Source organism: Cavia porcellus, unplaced genomic scaffold (assembly GCF_034190915.1).
Source record: "Cavia porcellus strain 051 isolate PalLab524CR breed Dunkin Hartley unplaced genomic scaffold, mCavPor4.1 scaffold_17, whole genome shotgun sequence".
Taxonomy (NCBI): domain Eukaryota; kingdom Metazoa; phylum Chordata; class Mammalia; order Rodentia; family Caviidae; genus Cavia; species Cavia porcellus.
Genome location: NW_026947500.1, coordinates 61,888,466 through 61,907,470, shown reverse-complemented (window position 1 = coordinate 61,907,470; position 19,005 = coordinate 61,888,466). Strand labels below are relative to the sequence as shown.

Here is a 19,005-nt window from a genome sequence, read left to right as displayed (position 1 = left end):
CGTGGACACCACCAGCCCTGACCTGGGATCCGGCTCCACTGTCTCGCACCGCTCCGCCATGACTGTGACCACCCCAGCAAGCGCAAGCCCGCCCACCTCGTCCACCTCCACAGCCAGATCTGCCACCACCCCTCAGGAGGACACGCGGACCAGTGCCCCCGGGACGCCGGCTACTGTACAGACCAGCCCCTTGCAGAAAACTGGCGCGCACACCGCCACGGCCTCCCTCACCGCCACAGTCATGGCCACGGCCACCCCCGTGGCCACAGCCACGGAAAGCTCCTACCCCGAGGTAACCTCCCGGGGGACAGGGGCCACTCAGATCCCCACCTCGGCACGGGCGTCCACTCTGGGACTCACCTCCACAGACGCACCGGGGCTCGCCACCTCCAGCGCGGGCACACCGCTCGGTCCAGCCGGCACCTCCAGCCCTGGGACCGCGCCTCAGCCGAGCTCCCCAGCCAGCAGCCCCCCGGACAGTCCCACCACCGCCCTGGCACCGGCCGACAGCTGGCACTTCACGGATGGCCTTGCGGAATCAACGCACACGCCGGAGTCGCTTCCCTCGGGCACAGCTTCTGGCAGCGTGACGGCCACACTAACGCCCCCTCTGCGGGAAGGCAGCCCTGGCCCCACCCAGGTGCCCACCACCACCACCAGCTCCAGTGCTGCTGGGCCATCCACTCCCCGAGGACACAGCACCCCCGAGACGGGTCCGCCAGCCTCCCTCCTCACCGTCACACCACAGCAGGGCTCAGCCTGGCCAACCACGGGTTCCCACCCCGCTGACACCTCAAACCCCACGTCCATGCCCAGCACACCTTCCAGCGCACCCCCGGGGCCCGCCACCACCCTCACGCCAACCCTTCCCACGTCCCAGGACACGACCCGGGCCTCTCTGGAGGCCACCTCCGCGTTTGGCCTCACCGGGCCGTCCCTGTCCCCCACGGCCCCCGCCACGGTGACCCCGTCGGCCTCCTGGCAGGACAGCCGGTCCACACCGGCACTCATGGCGTCCTCACCGGGTGCAGGCTCGCCAGCCCACCCCCTTGCCACGGAGGCCACCGCCCACACGGTATCCGGCCGAGCCACAGAGACCGGCACTGTCCTAGGGACGCCGACCAGGCCCTCTACCCCACCGGGCACAGCGTCCCCCGGGCTCTCCAGCACGGCCAGCTCCTCGTCCGGCACCATGGCCCCTGCCCTGCCCAGTGGGTCCAGCACCGGGCCACCGGTGTCCACGGGAGCCGCCACCAGCTGGCCAGCTTCCTCCGGGCCACAGCCCCACTCTGCCGGACTGGCCGGGGAGCGCACCACCGCGCCTACTCACTTCTCTTCTGCCCAGGCCTGGACCTCGGCGTCCTCCTCCTCCTCCTCCTCCTCCTCAGCCTTGCCCGGGGCCAGCGTGGACACCACCAGCCCTGACCTGGGATCTGGCTCCACTGTCTCGCACCGCTCCGCCATGACTGTGACCACCCCAGGAAGCGCAAGCCCGCCCACCTCGTCCACCTCCACAGCCAGATCTGCCACCACCCCTCAGGAGGACACGCGGACCAGTGCCCCCGGGACGCCGGCTACTGTACAGACCAGCCCCTTGCAGAAAACTGGCGCGCACACCGCCACGGCCTCCCTCACCGCCACAGTCATGGCCACGGCCACCCCCGTGGCCACAGCCACGGAAAGCTCCTACCCCGAGGTAACCTCCCGGGGGACAGGGGCCACTCAGATCCCCACCTCGGCACGGGCGTCCACTCTGGGACTCACCTCCACAGACGCACCGGGGCTCGCCACCTCCAGCGCGGGCACACCGCTCGGTCCAGCCGGCACCTCCAGCCCTGGGACCGCGCCTCAGCCGAGCTCCCCAGCCAGCAGCCCCCCGGACAGTCCCACCACCGCCCTGGCACCGGCCGACAGCTGGCACTTCACGGATGGCCTTGCGGAATCAACGCACACACCGGAGTCGCTTCCCTCGGGCACAGCTTCTGGCAGCGTGACGGCCACACTAACGCCCCCTCTGCGGGAAGGCAGCCCTGGCCCCACCCAGGTGCCCACCAGCACCACCAGCTCCAGTGCTGCTGGGCCATCCACTCCCCGAGGACACAGCACCCCCGAGACGGGTCCGCCAGCCTCCCTCCTCACCATCACACCACAGCAGGGCTCAGCCTGGCCAACCACGGGTTCCCACCCCACTGACACCTCAAACCCCACGTCCATGCCCAGCACACCTTCCAGCGCACCCCCGGGGCCCGCCACCACCCTCGCGCCAACCCTTCCCATGTCCCACTACTCGACCCGGGCCTCTCTGGAGGCCACCTCCGCGTTTGGCCTCACCGGGCCGTCCCTGTCCCCCACGGCCCCCGCCACCGTGACCCCGTCGGCCTCCTGGCAGGACAGCCGGTCCACACCGGCACTCATGGCATCCTCAACGGGTGCAGGCTCGCCAGCCCACACCCTTGCCACGGAGGCCACCGCCCACACGGTATCCGGCCGAGCCACAGAGACTGGCACTGTCCTTGGGATGCTGACCAGGCCCCCTACACCACCAGGCACATTTTTCATAGGGGTCTCCACCCATCCCAGCTCCTTCTTGGTTACCATGGCCCCTGCTCCCCACTCTCAGGCCTCCACTGCTGCCCTGATTACCGCAGCTTCCTCTAAGCCGCAGCCACCCTCAGCCTATCTGACAACCATTCTCCCCACTTCCAGTACTCCACACTCTCCGCCATCTGTCCATTCCCTACACTCCCTGTCCTCGTTCGTTCCCATGTCCAGTGTGCCCACCACTCTCACTGGTCTCGCCTCCAGCTCCACCCCAGCATACCCCTCATATTCCTCTGCCTTTTCTGGATCCTCAACAACTGTGAAGTCCACAAGTCTGTCACCTTCCACAGGGATGAAGCTTTCATCCCTGTCCGGTCATCCAGGGGAGGCCACAACCTCCTTTGCCTCATCTTTCACATCTTCTCTGCCTGTTTTCACATCCCTCCAGGGCTCTGGCTCCAAAATCACCTCCTTGACACCGAGTGTCCCTCATGGTCTTACTCAGTCTCTGTCCTCATCTCTTGACCTCAGTGTGCCCCTAACAACATCGCAGCCTTTCTGGGTAGACACTCAAAGCTCATTTTCCCAGAGTTCATCACTTGTGTCTACTCCAACAGCAGCTGTTACCCGCCATGGGAGTTTAACAGGCCGTGCCTCACCTCCTCAGCCTACTTCCCAAGGTACTGCTCATTGGATTTCCTTTCTGTATCAGACAGTGGCACCACCAAGGTGTCCTTTTTCAATCTTTATAGTTTACACCTAAAACCCGTCCTAACAACACATTGTTACCACCCGGTTTTTACTCTAGATCTAAGGACAATGTTGACAGATATTAATGATCCAATTGTTTTATAGTTCCTCTACTCTAAAGTATATGCAGAAAGAGGCATCCACACCTTTTAAATTCTCATGCTAGGAACTCCCAGGAAATAACCTCTATTTGATAGGAATATGTTTTTTTTTTTTGTTTTTTTGTTTTTTTTTTTTTTGTCTTTTTATGGGTACCGGGGATCGAACTCACAACTGCCTGCTTCCAAGGCAGGCGCTTATACCACTGAGCTAAATCTCCAGCCCCTGATAGGAATATGTTAAAGTGTTGTTCATTTCAGTTGCATGTACTGGCCTATGCACTGGTCAAAGAAGGATAAATAAGCCAGTAATAAAATTGTTACAGTGATGTAGTAGTTGGTACAGCTTAATACTAATGTTGATGAATACTAATGCTTACTGAACCCTTATTCTGTGTCCAGCACTATTTTGTTGAGATTTTAAATCTGTTTCAGGTGAGGAGATTAAGACCCAGTAATATTAGCATTTAGAAAATTGGCAGGAAAGGCCAAAGATTCTAGCAACACAGATGACTGGAAAAATACGGTTTGAGGTAGAAATAGTTCTGTCAAATACCACAGTGCAGCCAAGCTCATATGAGGAGAAATGTTTACACAACCTGAGGGCCTTCAGAGATTTTAATGAAAGGTGTGTGTTGGAGGCATAGGACACAATGCCTAATATAATAACTAAACTATAGGTAAAATAATACAAGCTATGATTGAAAAATATTGCAAATGTTTAAATTAAAAACATTACCATAAAAACTGTCATTATTCTTCAAATACTCCCTTTTGCCTTGCACACACTTAGCCCACAATTCTTACCACTTTCTGAGGCAGCTCTGAAAGCCCTCTTTCATCATCGTCTTTATTTGTTATGGCTGCCTCCGAGTTCTGAATCCATCGAAAAGTTTTACCTTTTAAGTTCATTTTGACTTTGGCGAAGATCCAGAAGGTGCACAGTGCCAGAGTTGTTGAATAAGGTGGATGAGGATGCACCGTAATAGTGTTATGAGTCTGCTTTTCCACTGGAAGCAGCACTCGCCCTTGATCACACCTTAGAAAGCATGTGAAAGATTTCCAGAGCTGCTTCCAGAGCAGCCAGAACAGTGGGATTTGATGCCTCTTGCATCTGAAGCAAGAGGTAGTGTTCTGAAAGGGAATCCATGACCGTGGATCTGCTATTTGCTATAATTAAATTTTAGAATGGGAGGATGGAAGGAGGGATTAAAATAAATTAAAACAGAAAACGTGAAAAGATAAAATGAAGCAAAGATTAAAGGAAAGAGAAATCAAAAATGCAAATAGGGAAGATGAATTGAAGAATGCTAGGTAGGAAGAAAGGATTAAAGCAGGTAACAATGGAAGGAAAGATGCTCAGATGTAGATGTGGATGGAGAGACAGATGGACAAAGCTTTGGGTAGATGCACAGATCTATGGATGGATATGGCCATTTATACTAAGCATCTCCACCATCAAGTTGCTACCAATAGGCCCGAGACGCAGAAGGATACATAGGGTAGTGGGTGTGCGCCTCTGGAGGAGATGAGTTACTTACCCCAGTTTCCTTCTCACCCTCACCCGTAGGAATCGAAAACGTTGTGGAGCGCAACACAAGGTTACCCAGTGAAGCAGCAGACAGAGGCACTGTGGGGCCAGTCGAGGGCCCTCCGGCGTCCACAGCCCCGGCCAGTCCTAAAGGTAGGTTCACTTGTGCCTGCTTTTAACTGACACCAATTGTGCCCTTAATTTTTTTTTATTTAAAAACAAAGCAAAACAAAGCAAGACAGTAAAAAGCTACAAGTAATACAGAATTTCAAGAGAAAAAATATACAGTAAGAATTCACTAGTAAATACATTACATATTGTCATCTCAGAAACAGTTGTCCAGGTTACAAAATTAAAGCATACAAAGTAAACATTAATACAGTGAGATTGTAGACAGTTCTGTTCAATGATCCAACAAAAACTCAGTAATATGGTTTTCTATCCTACACTCTTAAATACTCTTACAGTTGTATCCTTTAGATCACTTTCTTTCCTCCCTATCTTACGTTAACAATCATACATTTTGGGTTCCATTACTCCCACAGTTCTTATAACTTTTTCTTTAAAGAGGAAAAAATATATATATAAAACAAGAAACAAGACAAAACAAAACAGAACAAAAAAATTGTACCCTTCTTTCCTGATCTGAAGAAATAAAATTGTTACTTTCTTTAGATAGAATTCTTATTTTTTCTATGTGGCTCTCATGAGTTTCTCTGAGTGAGGTCTTTGTGGGTGCATTTCATTTTAGTCATAGCATGTTGCATGAGTTGAGTTCAGTGTCAGGTATACCAACCCAACCAATCTGGACAGATTAGCTTAACTCTGCAAATGTCTATTAATTACCATGTGTCAGAGCCTATAGTATTAGCACAATTGAAAATTGTTAGCATTTCATCTATGGAGCCCTGAGTCTGGGAGGAAAAACAGCAAAGAAACAAAATAACTGCTTAGCTTTAAAGGCATATGATGGAGATGTATTGGACACTAGAGGGAAGGTATCAGTGATGAGGTGGGTTGGGTTTAAAGGATGGGTTTACTAGAAAGAGAAGGACTTGATGGAAACTTTATGCATGGAGAGCAAAACAACACATTAAAATACAATGAGGAGTGAAACCCAGGAATACTTGGAGATTACCAAAAATTTCACCTTTGCTCAAGTGTGAAATGTAAGGGGATGCGTAGGAGATGAAGCCAAGTGTGGACACAAAACAGCATTCAGGAAAACTCCTAAGCCTTCATGATGCTTGGGTGTTTTTAATAAAAGCACAAGAAAATTCAAAAAGTTTAGTGAGCATATTGCTTCTTCTGGAAGAGTCATAGCATGCATAAGCGTATTCAAAGTTCTACTGTAAAGAAACTTGCTTAGTTTTGCCCAACCCATGGTTTAATACCAGTGTTTGACCTTTTCCTCTGAAAGATGCTTAATAGTCTCATGGCTCTGTGTGAATACTTAAGAAGTTTCAGTGTGCATAGCAAGGAGTCCTCACCATGGGGTGGAGTGGTAATGTTTCACATATTCACAATGTTCTGGAACTATTTAGAGACCAGATTCTTTTACCAAGGTCCAGGCTGTGGACAGAATCAACTCCAAATAGGGCTACTGGTTTTAACCTGTGGTCCAAGCATCTAAGGTTGTCTTTTCCAAGAGGCAGGCAATGAATCAATGTGGGACAAGAAATTTTTCTTAACTTGGGGATGGTGTTTGGAGGCCCTTAGAGAAGAGATGGAATCTAAGAGAAGGTGCTTTCTTGAGCAAATTACAGCTGTGAGCAATCCAGCACTCACCCCTCTGAAGACTTCTGAGAAGCTGCGTAAGACAGGACGTGTTTTCCTGCACAGGGGTCACTGCCACTGTGAACTATGTGCTCCTGAGGGTAAGAGTCCCAGCAATTACAGTTTGCGCCAACACAGGCTGATTGAAAGCTCGTGGTGCACAGTTAAGGGAGCTGTAGTGCACCCTTTAAGTGGGAACATGAGTGGGGTTGTAACAGAGTCAGCCACACCAACTCACTGGAAAATGCACTCCAGGCTCCAAGTGCTGTCTACATCAGACGGCAAAGTTTACGGTGAACTCCCGGCAGTATACACAGCCTTCAATTAATACAGAGCAGAGTTCCTCAGCTTATGCGTCACTGATATTTTGGGCAGGGAGTTGTGGCGAGGGGCTGTCCTGTGCACTGCAGGATGTGTAGTGCATCCCTGTACCCTACAGGCCAGCCTTCCCTACATGCACACACTTGTGACACCCAAAAATGTCTCCAGACCTTGCTAAGTGCTCCTTGGAGGCAAGCCCACCCCTGGTTGAGAACCAGTGAGGTAAAAAATGCTGGCTAACACTTATCACTAGATGAACATTTTCTACTCTTTCCGTACTGATCATATGATTCTAAAATTCAGTTACGGGATTAATATAATGCCATGGTTAGGACTACAATTTTAGAACTCAGACAGAACTGTGTTCAGGTTTCCACAGTGCTCAGACTTGGGCAAATTAGGATCTAGGAGTCTGTACCTTTCTTTGCTGTAAAATTATGAGATTAACAGAATCTGCCACTTAGTGTTCTTGTGAGGATCAAACCAAATGCCTGTGCTACACCTCTTTCTCCTCCTCCTTATCCTCCTCCTCCTTTCTCTCCCTCTCCCTCTCCCTCTTCTCCTCCTCCTCCTCCCCTCCCTCTTCCTTCAATCCTCTTCTTCCTCTTTCTCTTCTTCCTTCTCCTTCCCCATCCTCCAATCCCTCTTCATCCCTTTTTCTTCACCATTTGTCACCTTCTTTTCCTCCTCTCCCTCAACTTCCATCCCCTGCCTCCCCACCCCTCCTTCCTTACCCTCTTTCCCCTCTTCTTCCTGTCTCTCTCCTTGCTTGTCCTTCCCTCCTCCTCCATAGTCCTCCTCTTTCTCCACATCTATCTCTCCCTTTTCTTCCTCACCCTCTTCTTCTTCATTCTATTCTTTTTCCTTCTCCTCTTCACCACACCACCGCCACCATCACTATACACCTGCAGTGCATTGCCAAAGGTCATCACCCCACTGTCAGAGTAAAATCCCCTTCATGTTGCCTCTTTCCCTCCGTACCAATCTACAATAGCCTTGGTTCTCCTTATAGAGTTGCCTCCCTCTCCCCAAGGAAGCATTTCCTGAGTCCCTCTTCACTAGCCACCATCTCTGTCAGTGCTACTTTACTCTTCTTCAGAGACTGTGTTCAGTCACTAGGTCACCGCTGGTATTGGAACCACTGTACTTAGCTAAACTTTAAAGATGAGAAAATAGATAAGTAAGTTTGGTAGCCTAAAATAGTACACATCTCTGTAATGAAAGAAAGGACTGTCTTATTCCAGAGCACCAGTTCTCAAGAATGTGATACAAAGGGTTGAAGGGAGGGTAGGGGACTAGGGAAAAAAGTTGTGTCTTGTTCAGGTACAAATTGTCTATGATAAATGTGGTCATTATGTATACCTAAAATGTATCAATAAAATCTGATTTACAAAAGAACACAGCATAACAACTTTCACCTACTATGAGGTCAGCAGTACACAGTAAGAAGTGGTAACATTCGGACTGTCAGGGGTCAGTACGACACAGGCTCCTTCAGTGCAACAAAGTGCTATGGAAAAAGTGGAGCTGAATTCTGATGTGATTTTTTGAAAGCAGATTTGAACTTCGGTTTCCGTAAGGGCAGAGCTGAAGGGATCTATACTGATGGTAGAGTGTCTGGCAGAGGTTAGAGGTTGGGTAGTGCAGAGAGCACTTGGGAACAAGGAGTAGGTTAGTGGTGTCATGAATTTAGACATTGTAGCTCAAGTTTGGCAGGCAAAGAAGGAAGGAAAATACCAACTGCAATCCCTGTCCCACTCCAGGAGCACCCCAGTACATCTCAGGCACCTGTGAGAGATGTCTCTCCCTTTCTTGGTTTGTTTTGTTTTGTTTTTGTCTTTTTCGTTTTTATCGGTACCAAGGATCGAACTCACGACTGCCTGCTTGCATGGCAGGCACTTATGCCACTGAGCTAAATCCCCAGCCCCAACTTCTCTCCTTTTCCTCATGCGTAAAAACAAAAGTAACCTATAGCAACTCTAGTATTTACAGTCATTTTGTCCAAATTGTGTGCATCCCCAATTTCCAGGACTTTCTACTGGAGGAACTGAAAGAACAGAGACCACTGCCGGGGCTCTGAAGACCACCTCCATGGTCTCTGTGACCACCAGCGTCTCTACTCCCACCTTGAGAACACTGACTATCCCAACATCAGAACCACCAGCCAGCACAAGAGGAATAATCATTACCACCTCAACAGCTCCTCCTGGTGTTCCAGAGACGACAGCCTCATTGGCTACCCGACTTCAAGAATACATCACTGTAACAGTTCCCAAGGAAATGCCACCTTCTTTCAGTAGAGAACCAGAGATCAGTGCCTCCATTGTCCCCAGTACTGGGGCAGAGATCAGGTCAGTTGCTCAAACTCCAACTGTGACCACAGTGCTATCAGCAGAAACACAAACACCCATTTCCAGAACAATCTCCAAAGTTCCCTATTCTGAGTCAGATACCACACTCTTGGTGGGCACAAGTTCAGCCATTCCAGCAGCCAGTATCTCACCTCCTACACCAGGACTGACAACTGTACTTGTCACTGCTTCTAGGACAGTCACTGGCTCAGCTAAACCATTTCAGACTCCTCCTGATGAACAAGAGAGTGCAACCTCTTTGGCTACTGACCTTGCTGCAAGGAGTTCAGCCATTCCAAGCCCAACTGTCTCACCTGGTATATCACAGATGGTGACATTACCAGTTGGTACTTCTGGGACAAAGACAAGTACAAGTAGCCAATTTCTGACTGCTTCTCCAAATCAGATGGATATCACAGCTACAAAACTCACTCAATCTGGAACAAAAGCTAGTTCAGCAGTTCCAACTCTGACTGTTTCTGGTGGGTCACACACAGCAACTTCCTGGGTTACTCATTCTGTGGAGACTAGCCCAACAGTTCCCAGGATTGCCCCAGATTTCCCCCACAGTGAATCCAATACCACACCATTAACCACCACCAGTCGTGTGGGTGAAAGCAGTTCAGCTGTCTCCACTTCCACCGTTTCACCTGGCGGAACAAATAGGGTGAACTTGCTGGTCACTAGTTCTAGAATAGCAACCAGTACAAGTGTTCTAAATCCAACTACTTCTGCTGGTACACCAGAGACCACATCCTCATTGGTTACCCATCCTGGCCCACAGACCAGTGCAGCCATCCTAACTCTAACTGTCTCTCCTGGTGTATCAGAGACAGTGACTTCATTGGTCACTAATTCTGGAGAAGAGAACGGTGTGCTTCCAACCCTCACTGTTTCCCCAGGGCAACCAGAAACCACAGTCTCATTGGTCACACATCCTGAGTCAGAGACTACTTCTGCTGTTCCAGGATTGACTGTTTTAGTGAGCCAAGCAGATACAACAGTTTCACAAGTCACCCACCCTCCGGAAACCAACACAGCTGTTCCCAAAACAACCCGAAGTGTTCCCCAGAGTGACTCCAACACCACGCCCTTAACAGCCACCAGTCCTGAGGAAGAAGGCAGTTCAGTTGCCACAAGTACTACTGTTTTACCAAAGGCCCCAGGGGGGACATCTTCATTGGTCACTAGTTCTTCAGCAGTGGCCAGTACAAGTACTCCAACTCTGGCTCTTTCTTCTTCTGGATCGAAAGTTACACCCGCAAGGGTGACCCATTCCAGGGCAGTTTCCAGTTCTGCTGCTCCAGCTCTGTCTGTTTCACCTGGTGAACCAGATATGACAGCCTCGCCTGTCCCACTCTCTGCAGAGACCAGCCCAACAATTCCCAGGACACCCCCAGATTTTCTCCAAACTGAATCCAGTACTACACATTTAACAGCCACCAGGCCTGGGAAGGAAGCTGGTTCAGCTATCTCAACTTCTGGTTCAGGGTTGCTGACTTCACTGGTCACTAGTTCTGGAACAGAGGCCAGTGTGTTTCCCACTCTGACTGTTCTCTCGGGCCAACAACAGACCACAGACTCACGAGTAACCCATCCTAGATTAGAAACCAGTTCTTTTGTCTCAACTTTGTCTGTCTCTCTTAGAGAGCCAGTTACAACTGCCTCCTTGGTTGCCCATCCTGCAGAGACCAGCTTGACCACTTTTATGACAAGCCCAAGTTTTTCCCATAGTGAAACACACTCCACAACCCCAACAACCATCCTTCCCAGGACAGAATCTAGTTCAGCTCTTTCAACTACAATTATCCCATCTGGTGTTCCAGCGATGGTGACTTCACAGATCCCTGCTTCTGGAATGGATGCCAAAACAGCTAAACCTACTCTGCCTCCTTTTCCTTCTGAACCAGAGATCACAGCCACATTGGTCCGCTCTGCTGGGACACAGACAGGTTCATCCATTCCAACTCTGGCTATCTCCCTGGGCACATCAGAGATGACCTCACTGGTCACTAGCTCTGAGACAGAGACAAGTACAACTATTCCAATTTTAACTGATTCCCCAGACCAGCTGGATACCACAGCCTCATGGGTGACCCATCCTGAGTCAGTTGCCAGTTCAACTATCCCAGCTGTCTCCATTTCTCCTAGTGAGCCAGATACAGCAGCCTCATGGGTCACTCATCCTGCAGCAACCAGCCTACCAGTTTCCAGGACAACCCCCTACTTTTCCTATAGTATAGCGGACACCTCGCCCTTAATGGCTACCAGTCCTGGGGCAGAAGCCAGTCCAGCTATTCCAGCTCCTACCGTTTCTCCTGAGGTACCAGGAGAGCTCACCTCTTTGGTCACCAGTTCTAAGACAGTAATCAGCACAAGTACTTCAGTTCTGACTCATTCCTCTGGTAAACCAGAGACCACAGCACTATTGGTCACCCATCCTGGGCCAAGTCCATCCTTTCCAACTGTGTCTGTTTCTACTGATGAGCCAGGAACAGTGGCCACACTAGTCACTAGTTCTGGGACAGAGACAAGTACAACTTATCCGAGGTTGACTGATCACTCACAAGAACAAAAGACTACAGCCTGGGTCACCTATTCTGGGTCCAAAGCTAGTCCTGCTGTTCCAACTCTGACTGTTTTGCCTGGTGAGACAGATACAACAGTTCCATTGGTCACTCATTCCACAGAGACTTGGACATCTGTTTCCAGGACAGCACCAGCGATTCCCCAGAGTGACTCAGACTTTACTTCTTCAGTGGCTACCAGCCCGGGAGCAAAAGGCAGTTTATCTGTTCCAACTACAATGATTTCACCAGATAAAACAGTTTTAGCGACCTCAGAGGTTACTAATAGCACAAGTATGGCTACTTCAGCTCTGCCTCCTTCTCCTGTCCAGACAGAGATTCCCATCTCAGCAGTCACCTTTTCTGAGGCACAGGCCAGTCCCACTGTTCCAACCCTCACAATTTTCTCTGGAGAACCAGCTACAACCTCATCTGTCATTCATTCTGCAAAAACCAGCACACCAGTTTCCACAATGACCCCCACTCTTTCCCATGGTGAATCAGATACCACACCCTCAGTTGCCAGTGGTCCTGGGGGAGACTCCAGTTTGTCTGTGCCAACAGTGACCGTCTCACGTGGGGAACCAGACGTGGTAAGCTCACAGGTCACTACCGGGCCACCAACCAGTACAACCATTCCAACGATGACTGTTTCTCCTAGTGAACCAGAAACCCCAGCCTTACTGATCACCCACTCCAGTGCAGAGATAAGTACAAAGTTTCCTGTTTCAACGAATCTTCTTCCTTTCTTGGAGACTGCAGCCTCACCGACCATCAGACCCAAGGTGGAGATTAGCACAGCTCTTCCAACCCAGACTGCTTCCCTTGGTAGAACAGAGACAGTGTCTTCTCTCTTCACCTCTCTTGCGACTGAGATGGGTACAGTTGATCTAGGTCCAACAGTTGCACCAGGTATCCCTGTGCAAACAGCCTCACTGTCTACTCATCATGGGCCGGAGACCAGCACAAATACCCCGACGGCAGCCCTTTCCCCTGGTCTATCAGAGGTCACAAGCGTATGGGTGACCAGCCCCACAGCAGAGGCCAGCACAGGCATCCCGACTCTGACTGCTCCCCCCAGCACCCCTCAGCTTTCCAGTGCTTCTACCACAACAGGTGAGCCTAAGACCATGATTTCCTGGAGTACAGAAACTCCATTGCCTGCAACTTCAACTGGATTCCCAGATTTTTCCAGAGCTGTTGTAGGCCCTGCTACGACCTTGAAAACATTGGAGACCCCAACACTGCCTACAACCAGTCACAGAGAAGGAGTGAGTCCAACTGCTACCTTGAAGACGACAACTGCAGAGACCACTCACTTAGCTGCCCCAGGTTCAAGTCCCAGCACAGCTGAGACCACAGGCACCTTCAGTACTACAGTCACCGCAAGTCCCTCTGCCTCAGAGACCACATCTGGGGTGTACAGCTTGGCTTCTGAGAGCGTGACTCCAGCAACAAGTAAGAATAACGTTTTTGTCATGTGGCAATGGTAAAATAGATACATGTATGTGCTTCAGAACATGCCATTTTAAGCACTCTCGGTGTACAACTTAGCAATATTAACTATATTCACACTGTTAGGCAGCCATCATCACTAAAGTTCCCAAAACTTTGTCCGTCCTTGGTGTGGGGGACCCAGGAAGCAATAATTACCCACCTCCACCCCAGGCCCTTAGCAACCTATTTCTGCTCTTATGAATTTGACACTCTAGATACTTCATATAAATGGAATCACACCACGTTTGCTCTTTTTCACAAAGTATGATTCCAAGGGTCACTCATACTGTATTATATGTCTAAAATCCATTCCTTATAGGGGTAGATATAATCCTGTTGCATGAAGATAGGACATTCTATCTCCCTAGCCATCTGTTGAGGCACACTTGGACTGTTTTTGATACTGTAAATACTGTGGCAATGAGTATTGTTTTACAAGGGCCTATCTGAGTTCCTAATTTCAGTCTTTTGAGTATATCCTTAGAAAAGAAATTGCTGGGTCATGTGGTATACAGTATTGGTTTCCTAGGGTCCATAATAAAATACCACAAACTGGATGATTTAAATAGCAGAAATGTATGGCCTCATAATTTTAGAGACTAGAGGGAAACACTGAGAAAATGCAGAGAACATACATTTGGATCTTATCCTGTCCCAGGAATAAGATCCTTTTATTAGTTACCATGACAACGGCAACCCCTGGGCCTGTTCATCCCTCCACTAAACCTAGGTGCATGTGTCAGTGTGTTCCAAAATGCTGACAAAGGGATGTGGGATTAGGGTGACCTACTCATGTCAGTGTACCCAGAACTGTCTCTATTTTATTCTTGCTTTCATATGTTTTTTGGAATTATTAGCCAGGTGTGGTGGCTCACGCCTGTAATCCCAGCATTCGGGAGGCTGAGGCAGGAGGATCATTGCGAGTTTAAGACCAGCCTGGGCTACAAAGTGAGCTCAAGGCCAGCCTAACTGCATAGCGAGACCCTGTCTCAAAAACACACACATACACAAAAAGAATTCTTTGAAGTGTATGAATTTAAGAGGTACAGTGTGATAATTCCATAGATGATACAGTGTGTCACGATCCAATCAGGACAGATAACACTGTGATCCCCTTAGACACTTTTTAAATTTTTGATTTCACACATGATAATCATACATTACGGGGGAAAGAGTGATGTTTCAATGCATGTATACAGTACATACTAACCAAGTCAAGGTCATCAGTGTTCCCATCTCCTACTATGACTGTAGGTTTGAAGCCCGCAGGTTCCTCTCTACCACTTATTCATAAAATATGGGTAAGTTATTGTGAACAATAGTCTTTCTCCTGTGTTGTAGAACACTGAAAGCTTATTACTTCTCTATTACTAACTGAGTCTCGGTACTTGTCATCTATTTACCATCTGTCCTCTCTTCCTCCATTCTTCTCAGCTTCCAGTAACCACTCTTACACATTCAGGTCAACACTTTTTAGCATCCACATGTGGGAGAGAGCACGCAACATTTATCTTTCAGTGTCTGAATTATCTAACAATATAATGCCCCTCAGTTTTATACATTTTGTTGCAAATGATGTGGTATCATCTCATCTAAGTAACGTCCTGCTGCTTATATATGTCTCATGTTCTTTATCCACTCACCCACTGAGGGGTAGTCTGGCCTATTTCACTTGACATAACATCTTTAGAAAAATGCAAATCAGAACCATTTACCCTCTTTAAAATAGCTATCATGAAAAAAATAACAAATGTTGACTGGGATGCAGGGAAAGGGGAGGCATTATACACTCTCGGGAATATAAAGTACAATCCACGTGGAGAACATTATGGTGATTTCATGAAAAACTATAAATAAGTTTGTGATGAGGGTACATGCCTGTAATCTCAGCTGCTAGAGAGGCTGAGGTAGGAGGATCACAAGTTTGATCCCTGTTTGGGTAGCTGTTATGAAATAAAAAAATAAAAAGGATTAAGATGTAGTTCAGGAGTAAAGCATCTTTGGGCTCCATACCCAGCACCACACACAAAGTTAGACCCACCTTCTAATCTCACTCCTTTCCTAACCTCTCTCCCCAACCTTCTGCAAGTTATAACCATTGGTACTGGATCCCCACGAAGAGCAGTGAGTAGTAATGGCCCTGACGTCCATGTTCTTTTAGCATCTTTCCTCCTTGAGCCTGGAAAGTATCCTCTAACCCCTAGATTCTCAGCCCCAGAGAAGCCTCAGACCAACAAAAAGTCTCAGGCTGACCCCAGTTTCCATTAACATTTATATCACCTGTTTCCTGTTACTCATGTGTTTTCTTTCAGCTCCAGTGACCTCCACATTTTCCCCAGGATCCTTCACACCCATAACCCCCACTCCCAGCTCTACAGCTACGAATCTGATCTTCACATCCCATGCAACTCCATCAACTCCTGTTCAGAAGCTGATGGAGTTTGCATGAGCTGGACCCCATGTCCACCCCGCCTCAGCCTCCCCATTCTTTCCCTTGCTCCCTTCTCTCTGGTCACACCAGTCTCACTTCTCCTCTTCTTTGGTCTAATCATCCTTCCATTCTCACAAACATGGCATTTCCTAGCATTACATTTCAACTGAATTGCCTCTTGTTGATTCTGCAAAGCTCAACTCAGCATATCTTTGCTCAGATCACTTCCCATGAATTGACACTTCCCATATACATGTTCCACACATAGCAAGTCTCCATTCTATTTCCACGTTCATTTCCTTCAGGGCAGTTATTACCATTCAGATTTCTCGACTCCCGAGGTGTTTGATGCCCAAAGCCTGAGAAATAAAGATCTTGGTTCCTCTTCTTTATTTTCACCTTTCTGGCGCTAGGAGTCAAAGCCAGGACCTTATGTGTGCTAGCTAAGTGCTCTACTCTCAGCCTCTTGGCTTCTCCTCTTAGCAAAGGATATCAACACCAGTCTTGGCCCATTCTGGGCTTAGGGAATGAGGTTTGCTTCTGAACTAAAGTTCCACATCTACTATGGAGGTCTCTCTCCTCCCTGTGACTGGCGGAAGGGTAATCCAGATGGAACTCACCTTCACTTACTGGACACAGTGGCCAGGATTACGGTACTAATCCCAGTGCCAGCTCTCACTCAGGTCTAAAACTGATGGGTTCTGCTGATGGTAGGTTCTCTCTCATTCTATCTCCCGGCTCCTAGCTGTAGGAGGCAGTCCAGTCCCAGTGCCTTTCAAGCTCAACTTCACAATCACCAACCTGCATTACACCCCAGACATGAGGCATCCAGGGTCGTTGAACTTCAACTCCACAGAGAAGGTCTTGAATCACCTGGTAAGGGCCCACCAGTGCCTGACCTGGCCCACCTTGCCCTTGCTCTGTCCAGTCCCCTGACTTACCCTACTCATCTCCTGCTTTCCTCCCAGCTTGAGCCCGTGTTCAAGAACACCAGCATCGGTGCTGGCTACTCCGGCTGCAGATTGACCTTGCTCAGGTGGGCCTTCTTTCCTTTCCCTCCCCTCCCCTCCCCTCCCCTCCCCTCCCCTCCCCTTCCCTTCCCTTCTCTTCCCTTCCCTTCCCTTCCCTTCCCTTCCCTTCCTCCCCTCCCCTTCCCTTGTCTTCCCTTACCTTGTGAAGGACTGCACTGTCCCAGCAAGGCTCACCTGGAACAGAGGACCTATGCGTGGCACCTAATGGGCATGGATCATAAATGTCTAGGACTTTCTGGAAATTCAGGCATGGAAAAGTATTATCCTAGGCTCAGTGTACCAGAGAGGGCTTCCTGGAAAAGGCAGCTATCAATGATTTTTATTTGATATGATACAGCTCAGATATGCAAAGCATTCAGACTCACTGATCAAAAGGGCAATATTAACTCAGTGAGCAAACACAGAGTGAATGACGCACCTCAGGCCAGCTCCTGTATGAGTGTGAGGGAAGTTAAGAGAATTGACCTAGAGCCGTCGCCTCACTAGTGACACCGTGTGGCCAGGGTATCGGGGAGAGCGTGAACATGGAAACCACAGAGCAGGTTTTAACTCACCCCTAGGAAGGTGTATAGAGAACCTCTGCAGAAGATGATGGCTGGGCCAGGTTCTGATAGCTGAGTGCACACTGGCCTGAGGGCAGATTGGCAAAAATGTTATTTCAAGGGGTAGCCTGTCATGAGTAAGGGGGCATGTGAAAAATAGCACAGTACAGGTGAAAAGTTCTGTGAAATTGGATAGTGGAGGGTGGAGAAAATGGCAAATAAATGAATGAGAAAGAAAGGGATAGAGGGAGGGAGGTAGGAAGGAAAGGTGGAGGGAAGAGACAGAGGAGAGGGCTGGGATTTAGCTCAGCAGCATACGCCTGGCAAGCACGAGATCGTGAGTTCAATCCCCAAAAGAAAAAAAGAAAGAAAGAGAGAGAGAGGAAGGGAGGGAGGAGGAAGAAAGGGAGAAAGAGGAAGAAAGACAAGAAGGGAAGAAGGGAGAAGAAGAAAGATAGAGGGGAAGGAGGAGAAAGGGAGGCAAGAGGAGGCAGTAAGAAAGAAAGAACAGGAAGAAGAAAGGGAAGGAAACTGGTTGATTGGAGGACTCGTAGAGTATAATTGCAAACCCAGAGGGTGAACCAGAATATGAGTGAATATCATCAAAGATTCAGGCTGGAGTTGAGACTACAGTAACCAGATTAAGCATGAGGGGTCTGGCTTGGTTACTTTTCTCTTGTTACTGCGACAAAACCCAACACCCAAAACGAATGAAGGGAAGGTTTATTTAGCTCACTGTTTCTGGAGGTTTCAGTTCATAATCAGTTGGCTTCAAAGCAGGGCGGCATGGCACAGGGACAACACTTCAAGGCAGCAGCCAGAGCAAAAGTTGGGAAGAGCAGGTCTCTTTCTCCTTTATGTTGTACACAGGCCACTCTGCCTCCAGGGCCAGAGCAGCACTCACAAAATCTCCTTGCCCTCCTCTTGCACAGGATGGAGATGTTTACAAAGTATGAACCCTGGCTCTCTGCTGAGTCACTTGTTGAATTTCTAAACTTCTCAATGTATCAACCACATCAGGGTCTTTAGTGTCAAAATGCAAGAAGTTCTATCCCACTTCTGTCACTTGCTGTGTGATGATTAATGTATGGCTTAGTTTTCCCAATTATAAAATGAGAATGACCGTTGTTGATAATACAGCTTTGTACACTTAAAATTTAGCTGACTGAGTAGATATTAAATGTTCTCACCACACACACACACATACACACACACCCTACAGAAAAATATTTTGTGTAGTAATGGATATATTAATAGCATGACTATGGATAATCATTTTATTTTTTAAGATTTATTTTTATTAGTATATGTTTGCCATACATAATGATCACATGCATCCTGAGGAAACTGTATCTGTATACAACGTATCTTAATTCCTTTTTTTTCACATTTTGAGCCCCGTCTTTCAACCCTTCTCCCTCTCCCCATGTACAAAGCTCTGTTTCCATTTTCCTCCAATTCTGTGAGCAATCATTTTAAAATTTATATATATATACGCATATATGCATGCATATTTCAGTAGAGCTATAAATTAAAAATAAAATGAGAAATGCATTAGCATCCACCTCA

At 48.6% G+C, this 19,005-nt stretch overlaps 1 protein-coding gene across 1 annotated transcript in view; it reads left to right on the top strand.

The window, feature by feature from the left end:
* Positions 1-19,005, top strand: part of Muc16 (mucin 16, cell surface associated) — a 109,152-nt gene that overhangs the window by 22,802 nt on the left and 67,345 nt on the right. Inside the window, exons 2-6 of the mRNA XM_063229110.1 lie at positions 1-3,221; positions 4,960-5,073; positions 9,047-13,393; positions 16,609-16,739; positions 16,832-16,899. Of these exons, the coding sequence (XP_063085180.1) occupies positions 1-3,221; positions 4,960-5,073; positions 9,047-13,393; positions 16,609-16,739; positions 16,832-16,899 (7,881 nt within the window). The remainder of the gene's footprint in view (positions 3,222-4,959; positions 5,074-9,046; positions 13,394-16,608; positions 16,740-16,831; positions 16,900-19,005) is intronic.